Source organism: Choloepus didactylus, chromosome 21 (assembly GCF_015220235.1).
Source record: "Choloepus didactylus isolate mChoDid1 chromosome 21, mChoDid1.pri, whole genome shotgun sequence".
NCBI lineage: Eukaryota > Metazoa > Chordata > Mammalia > Pilosa > Megalonychidae > Choloepus > Choloepus didactylus.
In genome coordinates, this window is record NC_051327.1 from 18,924,463 (window position 1) to 18,951,928 (window position 27,466).

At 46.7% G+C, this 27,466-nt stretch overlaps 2 protein-coding genes across 2 annotated transcripts in view; both read right to left on the bottom strand.

Annotated features, from left to right (window-relative positions):
- Window positions 1-22,526, bottom strand: part of MUC17 (mucin 17, cell surface associated) — a 38,113-nt gene extending 15,587 nt beyond the window's left edge. The window contains exons 1-3 of the mRNA XM_037813745.1: window positions 22,523-22,526; window positions 22,123-22,305; window positions 9,215-9,316 (exon numbers count right to left, since the gene is read on the bottom strand). Of these exons, the coding sequence (XP_037669673.1) occupies window positions 9,215-9,316; window positions 22,123-22,305; window positions 22,523-22,526 (289 nt within the window). The remainder of the gene's footprint in view (window positions 1-9,214; window positions 9,317-22,122; window positions 22,306-22,522) is intronic.
- Window positions 22,527-26,312: 3,786 nt separating this feature from the next.
- LOC119517656 (mucin-12-like) overlaps window positions 26,313-27,466 on the bottom strand; it is a 37,372-nt gene continuing 36,218 nt past the window's right edge. The window contains exons 11-12 of the mRNA XM_037814550.1: window positions 26,803-26,891; window positions 26,313-26,624 (exon numbers count right to left, since the gene is read on the bottom strand). Coding sequence (XP_037670478.1) covers window positions 26,583-26,624; window positions 26,803-26,891 — 131 coding nt within the window. The 3' untranslated portion in view covers window positions 26,313-26,582. The remainder of the gene's footprint in view (window positions 26,625-26,802; window positions 26,892-27,466) is intronic.

The window sequence follows — 27,466 nt, forward strand, 5'->3', positions numbered from 1 at the left end:
GTTCCTGGAGGAGATGTCACAGAGTTGGTGGATTCACTAAGAATACTTGATGGTGTGATAGATTCTGTAGGAGAGGTTTCTCGTGTGGTGGTGTCACTAGCAGTAGTTGAAGGTGTGCCAGATTCTGCTGGAGACGTCACAAGAGTGACAGTCTCGCTCTCGGTAGTTGAAAGTGTGGCAGAACCTGTGGTTGCTGTCACAGGGATGGTCACATCACTAGCAGATGTTGAAAGCATGCTAGATGGTGTAGGTGATGTCACAGAGGTGGAGGTGTCACTAGCACCACCTTCAGTAGAAGACATCACAGGAGTGGGGGGCTCACTAGCAGTACTTGAAGGTGTGTCAGCCTCAGTTGAAGATGTCACAGAGGACACTGTGTTACTAGAAATACTTGACAGGGCGCCTACTTCTGTTGGGGTTGTCACAGGGGTGGCAGTCACATTAGCAGCAGTTGAAATGGTGTCTGTTTCCGTAGGGGATGTTGCAGGTGTGACAGTGTCATACTCAGATGTCGAAGGTACGACTGTGTGTATAGGAAATGTAAAAGTCATGGTGACATCCCTTGCAGTAGATGAAACAATGCCAGTTTCTATAGAAGATGTCACAGGTGTGGAGAAGTTAGTAACAGGACTTGGAGAGGTACCAGTTCCTGGAGGAGATGTCACAGAGTTGGTGGATTCAGTAAGAATAGTTGATGGTGTGACAGATTCTGTAGGAGAGGTTTCTCGTGTGCTCTGGGCACTAGCAGTAGTTGAAGGTGTGCCAGATTCTGCTGGAGACGTCACAAGAGTGGAAGTCTTGCTCTCGGTAGTTGAAACTGTGGGAGAACCTAGGGTTACTGTCACAGGGATGGTCATATCACTAGCAGATGTTGAAAGCATGCCAGATGGTGTAGGTGATGTCACGGGGGTGGAAGTGTCACTAGCACCAGCTTCAGTAGAAGACATCACAGGAGTGGGGTGCTCACTAGCAGTACTTGAAGGTGTGTCAGCCTCAGTTGAAGATGTCACAGAGGACACTGTGTTACTAGAAATACTTGACAGAGCGGCTACTTCTGTTGGAGTTGTCACAGGGGTGGCAGTCACACTAGCAGCACTTGAAAGTGTGTCTGTTTCCACAGGGGATGTTGCAGGTGTGACAGTGCCATACTCAGATGTCGAAGGTATGACTGTTTCTGTAGGAAATGTAAAAGTCATGGTGGCATCCCTTGCAGTAGATGAAAGAATGCCAGTTTCTGTAGAAGATGTCACAGGTGTGGAGAAGTCAGTAACAACACTTGGAGAGGTACCTGTTCCTGGACGAGATGTCACAGAGTTGGTGGATTCACTAAGAATAGTTGATGGTGTGACTGATTCTGTAGGAGAGGTTTCTCGTGTGCTCTGGTCACTAGCAGTTGTTGAAGGTGTGCCAGATTCTGCTGGAGATGTCACAAGAGTGGAAGTCTCGCTCTCGGTACTTGAAAGTGTGGCAGAACCTATGGTTGGTGTCACAGGGATGGTCATATCACTAGCAGATGTTGAAAGCATGCCAGATGGTGTAGGTGATGTCACAGGGGTGGAGGTGTCACTAGCACCAGCTTCTGTAGAAGACATCACAGGAGTGGGGGGCTCACTAGCAGTACTTGAAGGTGTGTCAGCCTCAGTTGAAGATGTCACAGAGGACACTGTGTTACTAGAAATACTTGACAGGGCGCCTACTTCCGTTGGAGTTGTCACAGGGGTGGCAGTCACACTAGCAGCAGTTGAAAGGGTGTCTGTTTCCGTAGGGGATGTTGCAGGTGTGACAGTGTCATACTCAGATGTCGAAGGTACGACTGTGTGTATAGGAAATGTAAAAGTCATGGTGACATCCCTTGCAGTAGATGAAAGAATGCCAGTTTCTGTAGAAGATGTCACAGGTGTGGAGAAGTCAGTAACAGCACTTGGAGAGGTACCAGTTCCTGGATGAGATGTCACAGATTTGGTGGATTCACCAAGAGTAGTTGAAGGTGTGACAGATTCTGTAGATGTTTCTCGTGTGGTGGTGTCACTAGCAGTTGTTGAAGGTGTGCCAGATTCTGTAGATGTTTCTCGTGTGGTGGTGTCACTAGCAGTAGTTGAAGGTGTGCCAGATTCTGCTGGAGACATCACAAGAGTGGAAGTCTCGCTCTCGGTAGTTGAAAGTGTGCCAGAACCTGTGGTTGCTGTCACAGGGATGGTCATATCACTAGCAGACGTTGAAAGCATGCCAGGTGGTGGAAGTGATGTCACAGAGGTGGAGGTGTCACTAGCACCAGCTTCTGTAGAAGACATCACAGGAGTGGGGGGCTCACTAGCAGTACTTGAAGGTTTGTCAGCCTCAGTTGAAGATGTCACAGAGGACACTGTGTTACTAGAAATACTTGACAGGGCGCCTACTTCTGTTGGGGTTGTCACAGGGGTGGCAGTCACACTAGCAGCAGTTGAAAGGGTGTCTGTTTCCGTAGGAGATGTTGCAGGTGTGACAGTGTCATACTCAGATGTCAAAGGTATGACTGTGTCTATAGGAAATGTAAAAGTCATGGTGACATCCCTTGCAGTAGATGAAAGAATGCCAGTTTCTGTAGAAGATGTCACAGGTGTGGAGAAGTCAGTAACAACACTTGGAGAGGTACCTGCTCCTGGACGAGATGTCACAGAGTTGGTGGATTCAGTAAGAATAGTTGATGGTGTGACAGATTCTGTAGGAGAGGTTTCTCGTGTGCTCCGGTTACTAGCAGTAGTTGAAGGTGTGCCAGATTCTGCTGGAGATGTCACAAGAGTGGCAGTCTCGCTCTCGGTAGTTGAAAGTGTGGCAGAACCTGTGGTTGCTGTCACAGGGATGGTCATATCACTAGCAGATGTTGAAAGCATGCCAGATGGTGTAGGTGATGTCACGGGAGTGGAGGTGTCACTAGCACCACCTTCAGTAGAAGACATCACAGGAGTGGGGAGCTCACTAGCTGTACTTGAAGGTGTGTCAGCGTCAGTTGAAGATGTCACAGAGGACACTGTGTTACTAGAAATACTTGACAGGGCGCCTACTTCTGTTGCAGTTGTCACAGGGGTGGCAGTCACATTAGCAGCAGTTGAAAGGGTGTCTGTTTCCACAGGGGATGTTGCAGGTGTGACAGTGTCATACTCAGATGTCGAAGGTATGACTGTATCTGTAGGAAATGTAAAAGTCATGGTGGCATCCCTTGCAGTAGATGAAAGAATGCCAGCTTCTGTAGAAGATGTTACAGGTGTGGAGAAGTCAGTAACAGCACTTGGAGAGGTACCAGCTCCTGGACGGGATGTCACAGATTTGGTGGATTCACCAAGAGTAGTTGATGGTGTGACAGATTCTGCTGGAGACGTCACAAGAATGGCAGTCTCGCTCTCGGTAGTTGAAAGTGTGCCAGAACCTGTGGTTGCTGTCACAGGGATGGTCGTATCACTAGCAGATGTTGAAAGCATGCCAGATGGTGTAGGTGATGTCACGGGGGTGGAAGTGTCACTAGCACCAGCTTCAGTAGAAGAGATCACAGGAGTGGGGTGCTCACTAGCAGTACTTGAAGGTGTGTCAGCCTCAGTTGAAGATGTCACAGAGGACACTGTGTTACTAGAAATACTTGACAGGGTGCCTAGTTCTGTTGCAGTTGTCACAGGGGTGGCAGTCACATTAGCAGCAGTTGAAAGGGTGTCTGTTTCCACAGGGGATGTTGCAGGTGCGACAGTGTCATACTCAGATGTCGAAGGTGTGACTGTATCTGTAGGAAATGTAAAAGTCGTGATGGCATCCCTTGCAGTAGATGAAAGAATGCCAGTTTCTGTAGAAGATGTCACAGGTGTGGAGAAGTCAGTAACAACACTTGGAGAGGTACCTGTTCCTGGAGGAGATGTCACAGAGTTGGTGGATTCACTAAGAAGAGTTGACGGTGTGACAGATTCTGTAGGAGAGGTTTCTCGTGTGCTCCCGTCACTAGCAGTAGTTGAAGGTGTGCCAGATTCTGCTGGAGACGTCACAAGAGTGGCAGTCTCGCTCTCGGTAGTTGAAAGTGTGGCAGAACCTGTGGTTGCTGTCACAGGGATGGTCATATCACTAGCAGATGTTGAAAGCATGCCAGATGGTGTAGGTGATGTCACAGAGGTGGAGGTGTCACTAGCACCAGCTTCAGTAGAAGACATCACAGGAGTGGGGAGCTCATTAGCAGTACTTGAAGGTGTGTCAGCCTCAGTTGATGATGTCACAGAGGACACTGTGTTACTAGAAATACTTGACAGGGTGCCTACTTCTGTTGGAGTTGTCACAGGGGTGGCAGTCACACTAGCAGCACTTGAAAGTGTGTCTGTTTCCATAAGGGATGTTGCAGGTGTGACAGTGTCATACTCAGATGTCGAAGGTACGGCTGTATCTGTAGGAAATGTAAAAGTCGTGGTGGCATCCCTTGCAGTAGATGAAAGAATGCCAGTTTCTGTAGAAGATGTCACAGGTGTGGAGAAGTCAGTAACAGCACTTGGAGAGGTACCAGTTCCTGGATGAGATGTCACAGATTTGGTGGATTCACTAAGAATAGTTGATGGTGTGATAGATTCTGTAGGAGAGGTTTCTCGTGTGCTCTGGTCACTAGCAGTAGTTGAAGGTGTGCCAGATTCTGCTGGAGACATCACAAGAGTGGCAGTCTTGCTCTCGGTAGTTGAAAGTGTGCCAGAACCTGTGGTTGCTGTCACAGGGATGGTCGTATCACTAGTAGATGTTGAAAGCATGCCAGATGGTGTAGGTAATGTCACGGGGGTGGAGGTGTCACTAGCACCACCTTCAGTAGAAGACATCACAGGAGTGGGGTGCTCACTAGCAGTACTTGAAAGTGTGTCAGCCTCAGTTGAAGATGTCACAGAGGACACTGTGTTACTAGAAATACTTGACAGGGCGTCTACTTCTGTTGGAATTGTCACAGGGGTGGCAGTCACACTAGCAGCACTTGAAAGTGTGTCTGTTTCCACAGGGGATGTTGCAGGTGTGATAGTGTCATACACAGATGTCGAAGGTACGACTGTTTCTGTAGGAAATGTAAAAGTCGTGGTGGCATCCCTTGCAGTAGATGAAAGAATGCCAGCTTCTGTAGAAGATGTCACAGGTGTGGAGAAGTCAGTAACAGCACTTGGAGAGGTACCAGCTCCTGGACGGGATGTCACAGATTTGGTGGATTCACCAAGAGTAGTTGATGGTGTGACAGATTCTGCTGGAGACGTCACAAGAATGGCAGTCTCGCTCTCGGTAGTTGAAAGTGTGCCAGAACCTGTGGTTGCTGTCACAGGGATGGTCGTATCACTAGCAGATGTTGAAAGCATGCCAGATGGTGTAGGTGATGTCACGGGGGTGGAAGTGTCACTAGCACCAGCTTCAGTAGAAGAGATCACAGGAGTGGGGTGCTCACTAGCAGTACTTGAAGGTGTGTCAGCCTCAGTTGAAGATGTCACAGAGGACACTGTGTTACTAGAAATACTTGACAGGGCGCCTACTTCTGTTGCAGTTGTCACAGGGGTGGCAGTCACATTAGCAGCAGTTGAAAGGGTGTCTGTTTCCACAGGGGATGTTGCAGGTGTGACAGTGTCATACTCAGATGTCGAAGGTATGACTGTATCTGTAGGAAATGTAAAAGTCATGGTGGCATCCCTTGCAGTAGATGAAAGAATGCCAGCTTCTGTAGAAGATGTCACAGGTGTGGAGAAGTCAGTAACAACACTTGGAGAGGTACCTGTTCCTGGAGGAGATGTCACAGAGTTGGTGGATTCACTAAGAATAGTTGATGGTGTGACAGATTCTGTAGGAGAGGTTTCTCGTGTGCTCCTGTCACTAGCAGTAGTTGAAGGTGTGCCAGATTCTGCTGGAGATGTCACAAGAGTGGCAGTCTCGCTCTCGGTAGTTGAAAGTGTGGCAGAACCTGTGGTTGCTGTCACAGGGATGGTCATATCACTAGCAGATGTTGAAAGCATGCCAGATGGTGTAGGTGATGTCACAGAGGTGGAGGTGTCACTAGCACCAGCTTCAGTAGAAGACATCACAGGAGTGGGGAGCTCATTAGCAGTACTTGAAGGTGTGTCAGCCTCAGTTGATGATGTCACAGAGGACACTGTGTTACTAGAAATACTTGACAGGGTGCCTACTTCTGTTGGAGTTGTCACAGGGGTGGCAGTCACACTAGCAGCACTTGAAAGTGTGTCTGTTTCCATAAGGGATGTTGCAGGTGTGACAGTGTCATACTCAGATGTCGAAGGTACGGCTGTATCTGTAGGAAATGTAAAAGTCGTGGTGGCATCCCTTGCAGTAGATGAAAGAATGCCAGTTTCTGTAGAAGATGTCACAGGTGTGGAGAAGTCAGTAACAGCACTTGGAGAGGTACCAGTTCCTGGATGAGATGTCACAGATTTGGTGGATTCACTAAGAATAGTTGATGGTGTGATAGATTCTGTAGGAGAGGTTTCTCGTGTGCTCTGGTCACTAGCAGTAGTTGAAGGTGTGCCAGATTCTGCTGGAGACGTCACAAGAGTGGCAGTCTTGCTCTCGGTAGTTGAAAGTGTGCCAGAACCTGTGGTTGCTGTCACAGGGATGGTCGTATCACTAGTAGATGTTGAAAGCATGCCAGATGGTGTAGGTAATGTCACGGGGGTGGAGGTGTCACTAGCACCACCTTCAGTAGAAGACATCACAGGAGTGGGGGGCTCACTAGCAGTACTTGAAAGTGTGTCAGCCTCAGATGAAGATGTCACAGAGGACACTGTGTTACTAGAAATACTTGACAGGGCGTCTACTTCTGTTGGAATTGTCACAGGGGTGGCAGTCACACTAGCAGCACTTGGAAGTGTGTCTGTTTCCACAGGGGATGTTGCAGGTGTGATAGTGTCATACACAGATGTCGAAGGTACGACTGTATCTGTAGGAAATGTAAAAGTCGTGGTGGCATCCCTTGCAGTAGATGAAAGAATGCCAGCTTCTGTAGAAGATGTCACAGGTGTGGAGAAGTCAGTAACAGCACTTGGAGAGGTACCAGTTCCTGGAGGAGATGTCACAGAGTTGGTGGATTCAGTAAGAATAGTTGATGGTGTGACAGATTCTGTAGGAGAGGTTTCTCGTGTGCTCCGGTCACTAGCAGTAGTTGAAGGTGTGCCAGATTCTGCTGGAGACGTCACAAGACTGGAAGTCTCGCTCTCGGTAGTTGAAAGTGTGGCAGAACCTGTGGTTGCTGTCACAGGGATGGTCGTATCACTAGTAGATGTTGAAAGCATGCCAGATGGTGTAGGTAATGTCACGGGGGTGGAGGTGTCACTAGCACCAGCTTCAGTAGAAGACATCACAGGAGTGGGGGGCTCACTAGCAGTACTTGAAGGTGTGTCAGCCTCAGTTGAAGATGTCACAGAGGACACTGTGTTACTAGAAATACTTGACAGGGTGCCTACTTCTGTTGGAGTTGTCACAGGGGTGGCAGTCTCACTAGCAGCACTTGAAAGTGTGTCTGTTTCCATAGGGGATGTTGCAGGTGTGACAGTGTCATACTCAGATGTCGAAGGTACGACTGTATCTGTAGGAAATGTAAAAGTCGTGGTGGCATCCCTTGTAGTAGATGAAAGAATGCCAGTTTCTGTAGATGTCACAGGTGTGGAGATGTCAGTAACAGCACTTAGAGAGGTACCAGATCCTGGACGAGATGTCACAGAGTTGGTGGATTCACTAAGAATAGTTGATGGTGTGACAGATTCTGTAGGAGAGGTTTCTCGTGTGCTCTGGTCACTAGCAGTAGTTGAAGGTGTGCCAGTTTCTACTGGAGACGTCTCAAGAGTGGAAGTCTTGCTCTTGGTAGTTGAAAGTGTGCTTGAACCTGTGGTTGCTGTCACAGAGCTGGTCATATCCCTAGCCGATGTTGAAAGCATGCCAGATGGTGTAGATGATGTCACAGGGGTGGAGTTGTCACTAGCACCAGCTTCTATAGCAGACATCACAGGAGTTTGGGGCTCACTGCCAGAACTTGAAGATGTGTCAGACTCAGCTGAAGATGTGACAGAGGACACTGTTTTACTAGATATAGTTAATGGGGTGCCTACTTCTGTTGTAGTTGTCACAGGGGTGGCAGTCTCACTAGCAACAGTTGAAAATCTACCAGAACCTGTGGTCAATGTCACAGGGATGGTGATATCACTTCCAGTTGTTGAAAATGTGCCAGATAGTGTAGGTGATGTCACAGGGGTGTTTGTGTCAGTAGGAGCTCTAGAAGGTGTTGTAGATGCTGTAGGAGATGTTACAGGGGTGTCAGTATCACTAGCAGTGGTTGAAAGTGTGCTAGAACCTGTGGTCAAAGTCACAGGGATTGTGGTGTCATTAGCAGCTGTTGGAAGCATGCCAGATGGTGTAGGTGATGTCACAGGGGTGATCCTGACACTGGTAGTAATTGAAGGTGTGTCAGCCTCATCCAGGGTAGTCACAGAGGAGACTGTGTTACTAGAAATACTTATAGCTGTGCCTAGTTCTGTTTGAGTTGTCACAGGGGTGGCAGTGTCACTAGTAGTAGTTGAAATCGTGCCAGCCTTCATAGGAGACATCACATGGATGTCTGTGTCACCCATAGGCATTGAATCTGCGCCAGATTCTGTTTTAGACATCACAGGGGTGGTGGTGGCACTAGAAGAATTTGAAGATGTACCATCCTCCATAGGAGGTTTCACAGGAGTGGCAGTGTCCCTAGCAGTTGTTGAAGTTCTGCCATTTTCTATAGAAAACATCACAGTTATTTTTGTGTTATCTGTAGCTGTGGGAGACCTGTTCATTCGAGTAGACATTCCTACATTGTATTCTGCACTATTAATTTTTGTACTTATTGTAGTCTTTGTTGAGTTAATGCCCTTAGTAGCCTCTTAAGAATAATTTTCATTCTCAGTAAAATTTGGCTTCAAGGTTTTTCTGTGAAGTGAAGCTATTTGCAGGAATGTTGGTGTCAGAATCCATTTTCAGAAGTGACCTGTACCGGTGTGTTCCAGATGTAGCTGTTCCCTCTTGCTCTACATTCTAGGGTGCTATGAGCCTGGCTAGCATGGGTCCCTCCACCCATGAAGCATCTTTGAAAGGGTCTGAACCCAAGGGCTGTAGAATATGGTTATTATCCCATTTTAACCTTGGCCAGATGTCACCCCTGTCGTTTGCAGGAGTGCCCCTTCCAGCATCCCCAGGGCTGCTATTGCCTCACCTGTGTGATTGCTCCTCAACAGCTGCTCGCACTGGGTGTCACAGGGGTCCTCTCTGGGGAAACGCCCTCCCCCATCCCAAATAGAACTGTCCTCGCCGAGGTCTGCAAGAGAGAACGGAGGGGTTATTCTCCTAGCACTGTAATACTCCCTTCCAGTCTTGGGGTTCTTCATTCTCAAAACCTCTGTGAGTTCCTGCTGGACTCACACCCCAGTCTGGAAAGGGTCTTGGCTCCCTGACCAGCTTTCCCTTTCAGACTAGAAGCCAGGTATCTGGGTCTAGTCCACCATAAAAGAGAAGCCAGAAAGCTGGAGGGGATGACCCAAGATCCTACAGATCTTGGGGATGTGGGGTCATGTCAAATTGTGCTGGTGTCGGAAAGGGGTGCCTGCACCAGTTCAGGAGTCAGATTTCAGGGCAGTAAATATTTACACGTCACTAAGTCCTCTCCAGTGGAATGTGAGCACTATTGATGAGTGCCATTTCCAAGGTTAGTCCATAAAATGCCCCTCGTGGTTATGTTTACTCTTCCCTTCTACCTGTGAAAGGCAGAAGGAAAGAAGTACCAAGGGTTGAGGTGAAGCTTCAAGAAGCTTCAGGAATGAAGGAACCTAAATCCCTGAGCCATCCTGAAGGAAAATACCTTCCAACCAGGAACATTTGCCTGGTAGTGTTACATGAGCAATTAACATAACTTCTATTGTGTTTGCACCATTATATATTTGGGGCATATTTGTTACAGCAGATTCAAAAATATCCTAATTAACACAGTGGGAACTTCATTTAATCCCAAAAACATACAGGATTACTCCTGTCATCTTTAAGAAATTCAAACACATCATATTCATATGTTTGTATTAAAGAATAGTTTCTTATTTGGGACTTAGTATACTTGAGTTGTTCAAGAAAATTTGGCCTTTTAGAATAGTATGCCACCCTTGTAGTTGTAATTTAAAATATATCATTGATGAATTGGCTTAGACTTGTGATTTTACATAGAAATCTTGCTAAGGTAGTAAACAGTAGTAAAACATTTAAGAGAACTTAGAACTCACTACACTTAACACATTTAATTTATTAGATTTATAGAATTACTTAGGATCTTGAAAAGTTTTTTAAAATATGCATTCATTTTATTAGATTTATGGAGTTTTTAAATAGTTGGAAAAGTTTTGTTTCTTAATCAGACTACTGAAGTCTTTAAACAAGAAATAGAATATATTAATTTTATAAATGCAGTTTAAATGAATTTAATCAACCAAGTACGTAAAAGAAATTAAACACTAATCAAAAGCCCTCATAAAAGTGAATGCTGGATGTCTCCTTCCAGCCAAGATTGGGTCACAAGGATCAGACTTTCTCCTTCTACCTGAAATAAAGCAACAATAACAGCAGCAGCAAAACACAACCACATAACCATAATAAAGAGATGAAATGATGATTTGCAAGATGCTGGATAGCAGGCAATGAAGGACAATGGCTCCTGAGAGATGGCAAACAAATGGCATGAACCAGTGTGCTGACATGAGAGAGTTTCCAAGCAGCAGTGCAGGGAGGGTGAACCCAGGTAGAGACCAGAAGATCACTTGAGTTAAGGAGATGCAACTGAGAGTCTGGGGAGACCAAAGCAGCTCGAGTTCACAGAACAGTTACTGGAGAGGAGAGAGGTGCACAGAGAGTTCCCCGGAGACCTGCAGAATGTCTTCCTTGAGTATGAAGTACAGTACTGATCAGCACATGCTTATGAGAAAACTATAGAAGGCTAGGGGGAGACCATCTGAAAATATTGGAGGGAACAGAGCCTGGCTCTCTCGCAGGAATGGGAGCAGGGCTTGCTAGACCAGCTAGACTGAAAAAACTCATAATTCACAGGGCATTAGGTAGAGTACCCTTGAAAAAAGGATTATGTCCTTAAACATAATCCATTCCTGTGAGTGTGAACTCATTGTAAGTAGGTCCTTTTGATGAGGTTACTTCACTTAAGGTGTGGCACAAATCAGTCAGGATGGGACTTAATATTATTATTGGAGTCCTTTATAAGAAGAATGAAATTCAGGCAGATAGAGAGAAAGTCATGGGAAACAAGATGCTGAAGGTCAATGGAATCCAGAAGACAAGAGAGAGGTCAGGTGAGGCTGCCATGTGCCTTGCCTTATGACAGAGGAGCCCAGGACCAAGGATCACCAGCAGGCAGCCCCAGAATGTGAACCTTCAGGAAGATAGCATTGCCCTGAATGATGCCTTGATTTGAATTTTTCCTAGCCTCAAAACCATGAATTAATAAGTTCCCATTGTTTAAGTCAACCCATTGCATGGTATTTAATTGAGCAGCCAAGGAAATGAAAACAAATACTCAGGAAGGTCTTATTTCAGCAATGGAGAATAACCAGCCCTAGATTAAGCATTTCTCTAAACCTATCCAAAAAGTCATAAAAGAAAGATCTGAAAAGATCAAACTGTTTCCAACTAACCTAACTGCATCCCAGAACAAGTCTCAAGATTTATGGGAACACAAAAATATCCAGCACGCCTCAGAGTAAAATTCACAATGTCTGGCTTCCAATCAAAAATTACCAAACCATAAAGAGGAAAGAAAATATGATCCATAATTAGGAGAATAATCAATCAGCTGAAACCAACCTAGAAATGACACAGATATTAAAATTATCAGAGAAAGACATTAGATCAGCCATTATAATTGTATTCCATAGGTGTGAAAAGTTAAGTAGAGCCATGAAAGATATTTTTTAAAGACCTAAATTGAACTTCTAGAGATAAGAACACACCTGAAGGGTTTAAGGGCAAATTGGGCATTGAAGAAGGGAAAAATGATGAATTTTATGGCATAGTAATATAAACTATCCAAACTGAAATTCAGAGAGAAGAAATTGTCTTAAAATAATTAAAATATCTTCAGTGAGCTTCGAGACAACATTAAGCAGCTGAATATATGGGCAACTGGAGACCCCAAAGGCAAGGAAAGGAGCGGAAACAAAAAATATTTGTAAAAATAATGGCCCCCAAGTTTCCAAATGACAAAACCTATAAATCTGCAAATTCAAGAAATTCAAAAACCCCAAACACAAGAAACATGAAGAAAACTATACCAAAGAACGTAGTAGGTGATGTTCAAAATCACTGATAAAAAGAAAATCTTGAAGCAGCCAGAGAAAAATGGTATGTTGCATACAGAAGAACAAAGGCAAGAATGGCATCAAACTTCTTGTCAGAAGCAATGCAAATGAGAAGACAGTGGAGCAACTTCTTTAAAGTACTGAAAGAAAAAACTGTTAACCTAGAATGCTATGAACCAGCAAAAATATTTTTCAAGACTGAAAGTGAAATAAATATGTTTTAAGACATACCAAAAGCTTAAAGAATTCATCACCCACAATTCAGGAAATGATAAAGGAAGACCTTCAGGCAGAATGAAAGTGAAAACAGTGGAAATCAGGATCTACACAAAGAAATGAAGAACACCAAAACTGATACCTATCAGGGAACTATATAAGGTGTTTATCTTATTATTAAAAACTTTTAAAAAGAGAATTGAGTGTTTAAATGAAAATGATAATGTATTATGGGATTTGTAATGTGTGTAAAAGTAAAATGCGTAACAACAATGGTATAAAGGCCAGAAAGGAGAACATGAAGGTACACCATTTTAATGTTCTTATATTATTCACAAAGTGGTTTAATACCACCTGAAGGTAGAAGATGATGAGTTAAACCCAAAAGTAACTTAATGTAGCAAAACAGTTATATCTAATAATCCAACAAAGGAGATAAAATGGAATGATAAAAATACTCTATAAAATACCCCATTAATCCAAAAGAAGGTGGAAAAAGAGATGGTGGGGGCAAAGAACAGATGGACCAAAGAGAAGATAAATAGTAAGACGATAGACTCAAACTAAGCATATGGATTACATTAAATGTAAATAGCTAAACTCACCAAATAAAAGGCACAGATTGTCAGATTAGATTTAAAAAGCAAGACCCAACATTATACTGCCTACAAGAAATGCACTCTAAATATTAACACACAAATAGATTTAAAATAAAAGAAGGGGGAAAGATACACCATGCTACGAAGAGTGAAAAAAAAAAAAAAAAAAAGCTGGAGTGGCTATATTAATATAAGACAAAGTACAACCCAAACCTGTATACACCTAAAAACAGAGTTTCAAAATACATGAAGCAAAAACTGATAAAATGGAAAGGAGAAATAGACAAACTCAAATTATGGTCAGAGATTTCAATATCTTTCTTTCAGTAATTGATAGAATAAGTAGGCAATCAGTAAAGATATAGCAGACTTGAACAAGACCTGTTTGACATTTATAATGATAGCAGAATACACATTCTTCTTAAGTGCATGTGGATCCTTCACCAAGATAGAGCATATTCTGAAGCTGAATCTGAATAAATTTAAAAGAATTCAAGTCATAAATGATATGTTCCCAAGCCACAGTAGATTTAAATTAAAAATCAATAACAGATATATCTCTGGAAAAACTAAAAATATTTGGGAACTAAATAATACACATTTAAACAACCCATGGATCAAAGGAGAAATCAAAAGAGAAATGAGAAACTATTTGGGGCTGAATACAAAATGAAAACCAGGACCAGGACTAAAGTGAGGCAAGTTAGGTACCTAGGGTGCAAAATTTAAGAAGGCACTCACTTTTAGATCCCAACACCACACTAGCACAACCCTGAGAGTGAGTGCCTCTGTAAGAATGAGGCACCTAGGGCTTAAAATTTAAGAAGGCATTCACTGTCAGTCCCTCATGAAAATAAAACATGTCAAAATCTGTGGGACGTTGCTAAAGCAATACTTAGAGGGAAATTTATGCTACTAAATGCCAATATTAGAATGGAAAAAAAAAGCTCAATCAATGATCTGAGCTTCCATCTTCAGAAAACAGTAAAAGAAGAGCAAACCAAACCTAAATTAAGCAGAAGAAAGGAAATAAGAAAGATCAAAGCAGTACTCAATGAATTAGAAAACAGAAAAACAACAGAGAAATAAATAAAACCAAAAGCTGTTCTCTGAGAAGATCAATAAAACTGATAAACCTCTAGCCAAACTTCTGAACAAGAGAAAAAGAGAGAAGACACAAATTACCAATCTCAGGAATTAAAGGGATGACCTCAATACAGATTCTATAGATATTAAAAGGGAATTTTATAAACAACTTTATACCAATGAATTTGACAACTCAGATGAAATGAACAAATTCCCTGAAAGGCACAAACTACCAAAGCTCACTCAAGAAGAAATAGATTACCTCAATAGCCCTATATCTATTCAAGAAATAGAAATTGTAGTTTAAAAGTCTTCCCACATGTAATATTATTCATCTGTGAAAGTGAATAAAGTTTTGATATATACTACAACATGAATAGAACCTTGAAAATATTTTGCTGAGTGAAATAAGCCAGACACAAAGTTACAAATATTGTATGAGTCTACTTATATGAAATAGCTAGAATAAGCAAATTCATAGAGGCAGAAAGTAGATTAGCAATTACCAGGGGCTGGGGGGAAGGGAAGTGGGTAGTTATTTCTTAGAGTTTCTGTTTTGGGTGATGAGAAAGTTTTGGTAACTGTTAGTGGTGACAGTAGCACAACATTGTGAATGTGTTTAATGGCACTGAATTGCACACTTAAAATGGTAAGAATGGCAAATTTTAGGTTATATATATATATATATGCTATCATAATAAAAAATAATTAAAATATTTTTTAAATCTTCCCATAAGAAAGCACCAGGGACAGGTAGTTTCACTGATAAATTCTATCAAACATTTAAGGAAAAATAATACCAATTTTATACAAACTCTTCCAAAAAATTGAAGCAGAGGAAATACTTCTCAACTTATTCTAGGATGCTAGTATTACTTTGAAACCAAAACCAGACAAAGATATTGCAAGAAAAGAAAACTACAGGTCAAATATTCTTCATGAACATAGATGCAAAAATTCTAGACAAAATTTTGGCAAATTGAATTGGACAATATATTAAAAGGATAATATACCATGACCAAGTGAGGTTTTTCCTGTGAATGCACTATTGGTGTAACATTTGAAAATCAGTTGATGAAATTCTCCATATTAACAAACTAAAAAAGAAAAACCATATGATCATCTCAACAGACACAGATAAAACACTTGAAAAATAAATCCAACATCAATTCCTGATTTAAAAAAAAACAACTCTCAGCAAACTAGAAATAGAAGGAAACTTCATCAGCCCAATAAAGGTCATCTACAACAACTTAAAATTAATGGTAAAAGGTTGAAGGTTTTGCTCCCTAAAATCAGAAACCAGACAGAGGTGCCTACTCTCACCAGTTCTGTTCAACCATGCACTGGAGGTTCTAGCCAGTGCAATTGGGTAAGAAAAAGAAAAAGAAATAAAAGGCAGCCAGGTTAGAAAGGCAGTAAAATTGTCTTTGTTCACAGACAAAAGGATCATCTATGTAGAAAATCTGATGCAATCTATGAAAAAGCACTAGCACTGATAAGTGAATTTAGCAAGGTTGCAGGATACAAGATCTTTATGTAAAAGCTAATTGTATTGCTATGTACTACCAACAATCAGAAATTGAAATTAAAAATGCCATTTACAATAGCATAAAAATATGAAATGCTTAGGGATAAACCTGACAAAATGTGAAAGATCTGTTGTGATGGTTTATTTCATGTGTCACCTTGGCTAGGTGATGATGTCCAGTTGTTTGGTCAAGTAAGCACTGGCCTGATTGTTAATGTGAGGGTATTTCATAGATAGATTTGCATCTATAATAGTCGATTGCATCTACAATCAATGAAGGAGACTGTCCTCAGCAATGTGGGGCATCTCCTCGTCCAATCAAATGGAGGTTTTAAAAGCCAGAACTAAGGATTTCAGAAATCAGAAAGAATTTCTGCCTCAACTTCAGACAGCAAGCTGCCCCCGGGGAATTCACACTCAACTTCAGTATCACCTTTATCAGCAAACTCTGTTGGTTTTGTTTCTTTGGAGAAAACTGCAAAATATTGCTTATTAAAGAAAACCTGAATAATGGAGAGAGATGCCTTGTTCATGGATCAGAAGACTCGGTCTTGATGTCAATTCCCCTGCAAATTTATCTGTAGATTCAACACAATCCCAATAAAAATCCAAGCAGGTGTTTTATTTATTTATTTATTTTTTTAGAAATTGACAAGCTGATTCTAAAATTCATCTAGAAATACAAAGGATCAAGAATCCTTTCAAAGCCAAAACAACTTTGAAAAAGAACAACAAAGTTGGAGGGCTAACACCTGATTTCAAGAACTATTATAAATCTACAGAAATCAAAACAATGTGATATTGGTGTAAATATAGACAAATAGAACAATAGAATTTAAAAGAGTCCAGAAATGAGCCTACACATGTATAGACAACCGATTTTTGACAAAGGTACAAAAGCATTGTGGTGGCCAAGGGACAGCTTTTTGAACAAATGGTGTGGGAATAATTGAATGTCCACAAGTGAAAAACAAAACCCCCTAAAAACAAACAACTAACTCAAAAAGGATCATAGACCTAAATATTAGGTCTGAACTATAAACATTTTAAAAGAAAACATAGGAGAAAATTTTTGTGACCTTAGGTTACACAAAGATTTCTTAGATACAGCACCAAAAGCATAATGCATCACAGAAAACATTGATAAATTGGACTTTGTCAAAACACATTGTTAAGAGAATGAAAAGACAAGCCACAGACTAGGAACTACCTTTGCAAAGTAGATATATGATAAAGGACTTGTAACTAAAATATTTAAAGAACTCTCAAAACTCAACAATAAGAAACTATACATCCAATTTTTTAAAAAATGCTTGGAAGATTTGAACAGACACTTCACCAAAGAGATGGCAGATAAATTCATGAAAGATGCTCTATGTCATTAGTCATTAGAGAAATGCAAATTAAAAACACAATGAAATACCACTATAGGCCTATTAGAAGGGTTAAAATAAAAAAGATTGGCCATACCAAGTGTTGGTGAGGATTTGGAGAAACTGGAACTCTCAGTTGCTGCTGGTGAGAATGTAAAATGGAACAATCACTTTGGAGAACAGTTTGTCAACTTCTTAAAGTTTAACATAGACCTGGGATATGATCCAGCCACTCTAATCCTTGGATATTTACTCAAGAGAAAAAGAAATATATGTCTACACAAAGACTTGTAGGCAAATGTTCACAGCAGCAATATTTGTAATAACAAATAATGAAGAGCAACACAAATGCTCATCTGCAGGTGAATGGTATATCCAAACGAAATACTACATAAATAAAAAGGAATGACCTATTACACAACTACACAGATGAATCTCAAATGAGTCATGTTGAGTGAAAGATGTCAGATAAAAACGAGTACATACTATATGATTTCATTTACATAAAACTCTAGAAAATGCAAACTCTTCTCTAGTGATAGAAAGCAGATCAGTGGTTACTTATTACAGGATGAGGAGGAGCAGGAAGGAGGGATTACAAAGAGGAATGAGAAAACCCTGGGGGTGATGGATATGTTCATTATCTTGATTGGGATGACGGTTTCACAAGTGTATAATATGCCAAAACATCAAATTGTTTGCTTTGAATATGTGCAATTTATTATGTCAATTATACCTCAACAAACCTGTTTTTTTTTTTTTTTTCAGAAGAAGCTGCTAAATTTTCATAGCCAGATAAATAGAATAATAAGGTGTAAAAGCTTAAGGAAGAACTAGGGTTTTGAGTTTATGACTTTAATAATGTGACTATTACTTTATAAAACCAAAGTAGCTATAGAATTCTCCTTTCAGTCCTCCAAAGTCCTCCTAGGGTCATGAAAAAAAAAAAAATCATACTGGTAGTAACACTTGTGAGATTTTCCAGCGTAGGTCATGCCCCTTGATAGGTGCTTTAAAAACACTTGATAGAAGGCCTTGGTCTAATTCTAGGGTGGGAACAGAAGAGAAGGGATTCGGCCAAGTTCCTGGTGGGGTGTTGACCGACGTCAGAACATTCTTGACGTCAGTCCTGCCTTCTGGAATATCCAAGCCTGAAGGCCCTTCCCACCCACCTCGCCCCCTCTCCCATCCCCCATGAGTGGCCGGCCAGTCACCGGCCCTGCAGGATGTTAGAGATGGGCCTGAGAAGCCTGGGGGCAGGGGTCATGCAGAGGATGCAAGAGGAGACCCAGGTGGAGGCAGATTCAAATGTGGGGACAGTGAGACACCGGACAGAGCCACGGAGAGATGCAGGGAACGGGGAAGCTCGCCGACTGGCGGCAGAGAGCTAAGACATCACTTCTTAAATTTGCAATGAACTTCAGGGTTTACATCCTTGCAACATCTATATGGATTAAATGGTACAGATACTATTATCCTAATTCCACCAAGGATGAAACCAAGATTCGGAGAGAAGGGTTGAATTTCCATGATATGTTGGGCACTGTGTCAGGGGAAACAGATGATTTGGTTACAAAGAGAAAAAAAAGGAGGTGAAAGCAAAGATACACATGTAGACATACATAAAATAACTATGTAATTATAAGGTCATTGCCATTTACGGAGTGCTTAGGCACTTTTGTAACCCCCATTTTCCAGATGAGGAAATCAGGACTTAGAAAGGTGAGAAACTTGCCCAAGACCCACAGTGAGCAAATGGGGGAGCCAGGACCCCAGATCGTCCATTGCCTCAGCCTGGCAAGATGCCCGCCCGGCTTAAAGCTGACCGGGAACCTCTTCAAGGCCAGCACTTGAACCCCTGAGGTTGCTGGGGTCAGGCTCGCAGCCTGCAGACTGGGTTCACTTTGAAGTTATGACTGAACCTCCAGGGGTTGCTCCTCTCCATCTGGGGGGCGATTCCATTGCATTTCAGTGCTGAGTTCAATTTGCTGCTTTCTGAGACCACTTTTTTTTAAACCTCTCCTTCCTGTCTTCGCAGTGAAACTCCCTGAAAGAGTTTTGTTGCCTCCGTTTGTTCCTCCCTTCATTCTCCCACCTTTGCCGACCGTCCTCTACCTGAGGGCTCCAGGCACCTCCATGCTGGCAAAGCCAGAGGCTGCTCCCTGCCCTCATTGTGCTCAACTTCTCAGCAACATCTGGCTCAGTTGACACTCCACCCCCCCACTTCCTTATTCTAGAAGAGAAAATAATAGGGGTTGTTGGGGGGATAATTAATGCATGTGCATAGGACAAGACCTGAAAGGTAAAAAGGCATACACTGAAAAAAAAAAAGTCCTTCTTCCTCCCCTTTCTCCTAATTCCCAGGCTCAAAAGCAACCACTATTACAGGTTTCTAGTGAATGCTGCCAGAGCTATTACATACATCTATAAGCACCTAAAAAAAAAACCAAACAAAAACACACATGTCCACCTGGGTGTATGTCTTAACTTTTCTCACTTCATCTCTCGGACATCCTTGGCAGCACCTGTTAAGCTGCCTGCTTCTTTTGGATGACTGCAGTGTTCTGTGCTGTAGACGTTCCGTCACTCATTTATTCAGACTTCTAGAGATGGACATTTAGGCTGTGTGTAGGAGGATTTGGGGCCACCACCATGTCTGACCCCTGGTGTTATTTCCATGAATAGATTATGTTCCATGGCAAAAGGGACTTTGTAGGTGTAATTTGTTGTTGACTTTCAAATAGAAAAATGATCATGGGTTATCTGTTGGGCACACGGAAGAAGAGGGCAGCAGAAGAGGATGCCGGGGGAATTCAGGACATGAGGCGGGGCCAGGGCTGGAGGGGGCTGCGAGGTGAGCTGAATTCTATCAAACAACCTGAGCCGAGTTTGGAATCAGAATCCCGGGCACCGCCTCCAGAAAGAAGCACAGATCTGCTGGCACTTTGATTTCCGCTGCCTGGACCCCAAGTGGAGAACCCAGTTGAATCATGCTTTGCCCAGACTTCTGACTCACGGAAACTGTGAGATTACCAGTGGGGGCTGTTTTAAGGGATGAAGTTCGTGGGACTTGTTCACAGGCAGCAACAGAAAAAGAGGATCTTGTTATTTGCTACAGTTCCTGCTTGTATCTTGGATGCGTGACCTTGTATGGCTGTGTGTGTCTATTTCTAGAGTAAACTCCTAAATATGGAAACTGCTGGGTGAAACAGCAGAAACACTTTATATTTTATTACATCTTTCTAAATGGTCCTTAGAGAGAGGCAGTCACACTCCTTCTACCCCTGTGACTTTAACTGTCACTCCTGCCCTCACTACTTAGCGTGCTCTTTGACTTTCTGATGCTCGGTAATCTAATGGGTTAAAGACGGCATCCTTTTGTAGTTGGAATTTTTATCTTTCACCCACACTGCCTCCTTGAAAGTTCTTCTCCCCTAAGCTTCTGAGTTACCGTGCTGTTTTTTTCCCATCTCTTGGGCAATTCCTTCTGGGCTTTCTTTGGGGCATGGTGACATGCCGCTGCCCCAAGAGCTCCTACTTCCCCATCCGCCCTCCTTTCCAGGATGAGCTCATCCAGCCCCACGGCCTTAAATGCCACCTACGTTCGGGTGACTCCTGGCCTCCCCATTGGACAACAGGCTTGTCATTCCCGTCTTCAACTCAACATCTCCAGGTGATGGCAGTTAGGCCTATCAGCTGCAACTTGTCCAAAACAGAACTCCTGGTTTCCCTCCTAGACTGTTCAAAATATGCCACCAGCTGCCTGAGCCCAGCATCTTGGGAGTCATCTCTTTCCCCTCTCACCTCCCAAATCCTCTCCATCAGCCACGCCTGTTGGTTCCTCCCACAAAGCCTATCCTGAATGCGTCCATTCTCTCTATTTCTCCTGGAAACCCTGGGTCTGTGCTCCTAAAATTCCTACCCAACGTCCTACCGTGACCTCCCCCAATTGCTCTCTCTGCTTCCCCGCTGGCGCCTCCCCACAATCAATTCTCCACAGCCCTGCTGGAGTGATCTCTTTAAAATACACATTTTCTCATGTTACCTGCATGCTTTAAACCATCCATGGCTTCCTTTCACCTTAAACCACACTCAAAACCCCTGAGCTCAACCTACAAGCTCTCTGCCCTCCTCCTAGCACTCTCTCCAACCACGCGGGAATAATTTAAAAGTAATGGAATCATTATTTTTAAATAGTGGAAAATTAGAATCATTTCAGTGATCATGAAGTTGTATCTTCAATTTAAAAGTAATTAGAATCCAAAATAACCTCAAAAGCAGATAAGGTTGCTTTAAAAATAAAACACATAAAAGTGGTTAAGTCATCCTGGAGTGTACCAAAAGTAGAAGAGATGAAGAAAATTCGCTGGAAGTATTCATTCTCGAATCGATTTCTTTCCAACAGTTGTTTGCTTAGAGCTGGAGTCGAAATTTTTTCAATTATGGAAACACTGAAAATGTTTTGGATTTAAAAAAAAAAATACTTTTCTTGCACCTTTTTGTCAGTTTGACATCTTTCTACGTAAAAAGTTGAAAAAAAAATTAAAGAAATATACACATCAAAATGGTAAAAGAAAGTCTCCCAACCGACACTCCCCACAACATTCTGTGAGACAACACTGCTTAGAGACAAATTTAACCATTTGCAAAGGCATCTCTGTGAGGCACCCAAATGACCACTGCAGTAAGTAGGGGAAAAACCTGTGGCTGGGAATGTATTTTTGGATCAATTTTTGGAGGTCAATTTAAAAGATTGGATTTGTTTTAAATCAAGTCCTTAGAGCCAGGGCTGGCCACCCAGGGCCCCGTGACCAGGAGGACTCCTCACTTTGGCTTAAGGCTCAGCTATTGTCTTGAAATTCTCCATAATCTCTGAGCAAAGGACCCCGCATTTTCGTTTTTCACCAGGCCCTGCAAATACGCAGCCCTAGAACGGTGAGGGGCTCCGGGCCCATCATCTCGGCCGTTACGTGGCCTGAGGTCACTCAGGTAGCGAGGCGTGGGTGGCGGCTGGGGCCAGCCATCCGGGCCAGCGCAGTTCCCGGGGTGCGTGGCAAAGCTGAGCGATGAAGACCAGGAGTGGTTCCCGGGCTCAAGGCCGCCGGCCTGGTTGCAGGCTTTCCTGACACCAGCCCATCCCTGGGCATACTTGCCTCCGGGAAGTAAGTCAGGGCAGCTCTCAGAGTCCAAGGGTTAACATCGTCTGGAACAGAAAGTTCTACCTGGTGGGCTGTGCAGGATTGCAGGCAGGGCTGGGCTACATCTGTCCAAGTCCTGAAAGCCCCCCTTGCAGCTGGTAAACAGTCGCTGCCCCTCAGTGCCCCTGATCTCAGGGGCCCCAGATCCTCTTCTTGGACCTCCTGAACCTACCCATGTCCCAACAGCAAAAGGGTCAATGACCAGCCCAGCAGGGCCCCTGGTCCTGCTCTGGCTCCCAGGCTGCATCCATCACACTGAGACCCTGGTCCTGTCTAAAGGCTGTCGGAGGCGGCCCCTTCAGTCCTGGGGACAGGCAGCAGGGCCCGCCAGGAGCCGGGTCCAGGAGCCCCAGGGCACAAATGAACGTGACATCATCGCTGTCCAGGGAGCCCAGCCGGGCACCACCAGCCCGGGCCAGCAGGGGGCACACTGGCGCCTGGCCACCTCGGCCCTTCCTGCCTTGCGGGGGGTCCCCGCTGCCCCCCATCACCTTCTGTGGGGAAGAAGCTCTCGCCCCCGGTGGAGAAGGCTGGAAGTCCCACCCCACACAGGGGCCTCATCATCCCCAAAGAAACAGGAGGGTCCAGCGAGCATCAGCAGCCCCCCCACTGGACTCTGCCCCCCCGACCCCCCAAAGGGTGGGGAGAGGGCATCTGAGAGTGAGAAGAGGGCTCGGGGGCTTTGTAGGGACTAGGGCCTTGGAAAGCAGGGGTGAGGCCGCCGGGCACGACACACAATCGTTTCCACCAAGTCCACCGTGTGGGCATTTTTCTAACTTTTTCCATGAAGGTTCTTTTTTTTTTTCCTTTATTTCCCAAAATAGATTGGCCGTGTTGAGGTGAAAAGAACTCATCTCAGACTGTGGGGGGTAAGGAGCTGTCTTCCCACCAGCATGGCTGGGGGCAGGGGGTAGGTAAGGGGAGAGGAGCAGCTGGAACCTCTTCCCCAGGTTTCCCTCCCTCCCTCTTCTCCCCATCTGACGGCAATGCCCTGCTGTAGGGGGGCCCTCCCTGCCCTGTGGGGTCTCCCCTAGGACACCCTTTCCTTCCCAGTCACCTGTGGCTGCAGGGGAGGGACGGTGCCGGGCGAAATCCTGGTGGGCGCCACTGCGCGGGGGTGGGGTCTTGCTGAGGAGGGTGGGGTAGGACTCTGGGCAGGAGAAGGAGGAGCGTAGGGTGGGGAGAGGTGACGAGGGACGGCCCGGGATGGGTGTGCGTGGCTGAGGGGTGAAAGGGCAGAGGGACAGGTGACGGCTCCAGGCCTCATCATGTTGGTGCTGGGCGTGGGGGGCGAGAGGGCACCTGCCAGGGCTGGGCCCGGGGTCAACGTGTCATAGCTGCAATCTAACAGTAATGTGCTGGGAGGGGGCCGCGGGCCGGGAGGGCGGGTCTGCGGGGAGGAGCCGGCGCCCCAGGTCACCCAGGCCGAGGCCCCAATCCCACCTGCATCCCCAGCCCTGCGGCCCCCGGTTAGCAGCCTGAGGAGGATGGGGTGCTGGGTCCCCAGAGAGGGGACCTGGTATGGTGAGAGCCACCCACAGCTGCTCCTGGGGTCCAGCCGAGACTGGGCCTGGTGATGAGGTGACCACAGAACCCGGGAGGGGGAGCAGAGGGTCTGAAACCCTCTGTCCTACAGAAGCGAGAGAGAAAACGGCCGCAGGTGCAGAGGGAGGATGGGAGAGGGAGAAGTAAGAGGTGGGCGAAGAAGAAAGGGGCCTGGAGGGGCGGGGGACAAAGGGGGAGGGACAGAGGCAGGGCAGGAGGAGGAAGGTGAAGGGATGGAGGGGAGACAGGGGGCTGGGAAGCCCTACCCCCCCACCCCCCAACAATCCTAGAAAGCCGCCGTTAGAGACACGAAACTAAGACCTGGATGCGTAGAATGTGCTAGGGAAGGGATGTGGTTATTACTAATGTACGAAGATGACGCCCTGGGTGACATCACATGGGAGGGCTGTGCCAAGAAACAACAGGGCCCAGGCCAGCAACCCCCCACCCACCCACCCCGTAGGACCAGCCAAGCCGCCACCCTGCTGGCCTCAGCCCCCTCCCGGTAGACGTCCCCCCTCCCCACAGCCCAGTCAGCCCCCTAGCCAGCCCCAGAGGAGGCCCAGCCCCCTGTGGGTGGGTTTAGGGGCTCGGAGGCCCCAGGTCCAAGGATTATGCTCAGGTGTGGTTTCTCCACACGCTCCACCCCCACATTTTTCTCCTTGGCGAGGAGCTGGCTGGGATCTGGGGGCTGGGGGCTCCCTCTGCTCCTGGCACTGTGGGCTCAGGCAAGGTCAAAGGCCAGACCATGCTGGTTTGGGTGATGCCTATGGGGCCGGGCAGTGGACCCCCACTTGGCCTCCAAGCCCCCTGCCCTCCCTGCCCATCCCGGCCCTGGGATGACGTCTCAAGGGGTGGGAATCCTGGAGCCAGCGACGGGTTCGGCTTCTGCCTTGTTTCCCCTCCCTCTTCCTCTGAGGCAGGGGCAGGTGAGGGCTGGGGGGTTTCCGGGAGGGTCCGCTCCCCTGCAGACCTGAGCCTGGTCCCCACAGCCATGCAGCCCAGACAGCTGAGTGGGAAGGAACCGGTTCAGCCCCTGCTCTGAGCAGGGGGGGGAAACAGATTCGAGCTGCAGTTGGTTTGCAGCAGGATTCAAATCTGGGGCTCCCGAAACCCTGTGTTGTGCTCCAGAAGTGGCCCCTGTTCTGGTCCTGGGGTACCCAACAGCCCTGCAACCTCCTCAGGGCACAGGGCGGGGCTGGGAGTGCAAAGACGGCCAAGACGAGACTTAGAGCAGAGTTTGAGGACAGGGGTCCTGCATTATATGAGGCATATATACCCCAGGCTCAGAGAGGACCTTTGGAGAAGGGGTGGGGAGCAGAGCAGAGGGGGCTGGGCTGGAGCATCCCCGGGGTTAGGACAGACCCACGTTGGTTGTTTGGGGACCCCCCTGAATCCTAGCAGCAACCTGACAGGTAGGCATCACTATTCACATTCTTGGGAGAAGAAACTGAGGCTCAGAGGCAGGGAATGGGGAGGTGGAGACTACCCCCAAACACGCTGGGGTGCTGAGGAGAAGGCAAGCAGTCACTCGGCTGAGCTCCCCCAGAAGATACCCCCTGTGCCCCCAAGAGGCAGCCCTCCCTGGGCGTGGGCAGATCCAGATGGCCGGCAGGGTCTGGCAGGGGTGGACGGGGTTGGGGGGGTCACTCACCCTGCTGGGCAGCAGCATGGGGGGGCAGGAGCTGGGGGAGCAGGGCCAGCACACAAAGCGTCTTTGTCACCAGCTGCGCCATCAAATCTTAGAGGGCCGCGCACCTGCTCGTCACCTTCGTGGCAGCTGGCAAAATAACCCCCAGCCAAGGAACCCCAGGAATAAATGGGCCTCAGAGCCCTTTGACCCCTGAGGTATTGGGGATCTGGGAACAGCCAAGACCTGAGTCAGTATGGGAGCTGCACGGTCGTGACGGAGTATGGGGCTGGTCCCAAGTCAAAGGGCAGAGGGAGGCCAAACCTTGCAATTACATTTATCACCCCATCTGGGGGGTGGGGGACAGGTGACAGGTGTCCGTGGAGAGGAAGAGGTGGTGAGAGGGGGTTGGGGCTGAGCAGGCAGAGGGGCAGATCTCCCTGCATCTGACCCCAGCCCATTCCCTCCTCTGAAACCCTACTTATGGGGTCCCCACCAGGACATGGGGTGCAGGGTACAGCCTTGCCTGGGCCATTTCCCGGTCCTGGGTTGGCCAGGGATTCTTGGGTCTGTGGGCCCAGGGGTCAGAGAATTCAAGGCTGAGCCCTGGGCCCCAAAGCCATCTGGAGCAACCTTGGCCCCACCTCAAGGTCAGTAGAGCCGAGCGCCCCTCCCCAGGACCCTGCAGGGACCAGGGCTCTCCCCGGAAGGAGGCTTGGACCTCCGCGGTCAGGGGGAGGGGAAGGAAACCACTGGCTCAGACTCTGCACTTTGACTTGCTCTTTTATTGGTGGGGAGATTCCAGAGTGGGGAGTCACCACAGAGCAAAGAAGGATGGCAAGGTGCTGTGGCTCCGGGATGGACAGAGCCAGGGCCAGGGGGTCCCCACCGGCCCCTCTGGCAGGCACCCCTGGGAACAGAGGCAGGTATCTCGCTGGGGCCAGCTCCTGCCAGCCCCGAGGTGGGCCCCGGCCTCTCAGGGGCCTGACCTGGCTGCTCCCCCTGCTTCCATCCTCTTGTTCAGGTCCAGGTTGGGGGAAGGGAGCTCCTGTCCGGCTCACTGTGGGGGTGTCACCACCTTGGGCCTCTGAAAGTGGAGCTGGGGGTGGGAGACGAGGGTGAAGCCACAGCCTGCAGGCCCCAGCTCTGCCCCCCGTGTCGTGGACATCCCTCTCCAGGGTGCGGACGGGCAGGAGGGACGGGAGGGGAGCAGCCCCACCGTCCCCAGGTAACCAGGGTTGTGGGGGCTGGGGCTGGGGGGCCCACCCCCGAGTCACCTCTGCCGTAGGGTCCACGTTCTCTAGGGTGGGATGGAAGTGGCTGTAGACGGACTCAAGGCCAAATTTGTCCTCCTTCAGGCTCTTATCTGTACACAGAGGGCACGGAATGAGGTCTGGGGAGGCACTTGAGCTGGGAGATTTTTTTCTGGGCAAGTGTGATATCAGCCCAGAACTATTTTCCTACCATCTGTCCTTCCACCATTGGAGCTTATTTAAGGGGGTCTTGACGGCTCAGGAGTGTGCCTGGGGTGGTGACCCCGGTGGGAGCCAGGCCCTGCAGAGGAGCTCTTGGAAGTCACGGCCACAGGCGTGGTGACCGGGCCAGGGCAGAGCAGGGGGAGGGGCTGCTAGGGGCCAGCGCACCCAGAAACTGTGTTGTGGCAACGGTAACCAAAGCAGCCCAAGACCAGCTCTGCTGGAATCTTCCCTCTTGCGTGTCCTCTGCCACTCGTGTGAGTTTGGCAGGCACGTCCTCCATCCTCAGTGGCCTCGAGGCTGCCCCCACCCTGCAGACCACCCGTCCTCAGGCTCCACCAGCTCCCGGGCTCTCCCTGCACCCCCAAACCATCCTGACTCTGCCTCCTTCAGGATCCCGGGCCTCTGCCTGCCCACCCCCGGCAGGCCCAGCTGTGTCCCTCGAAAAGATATTTTCAAGTCCTAA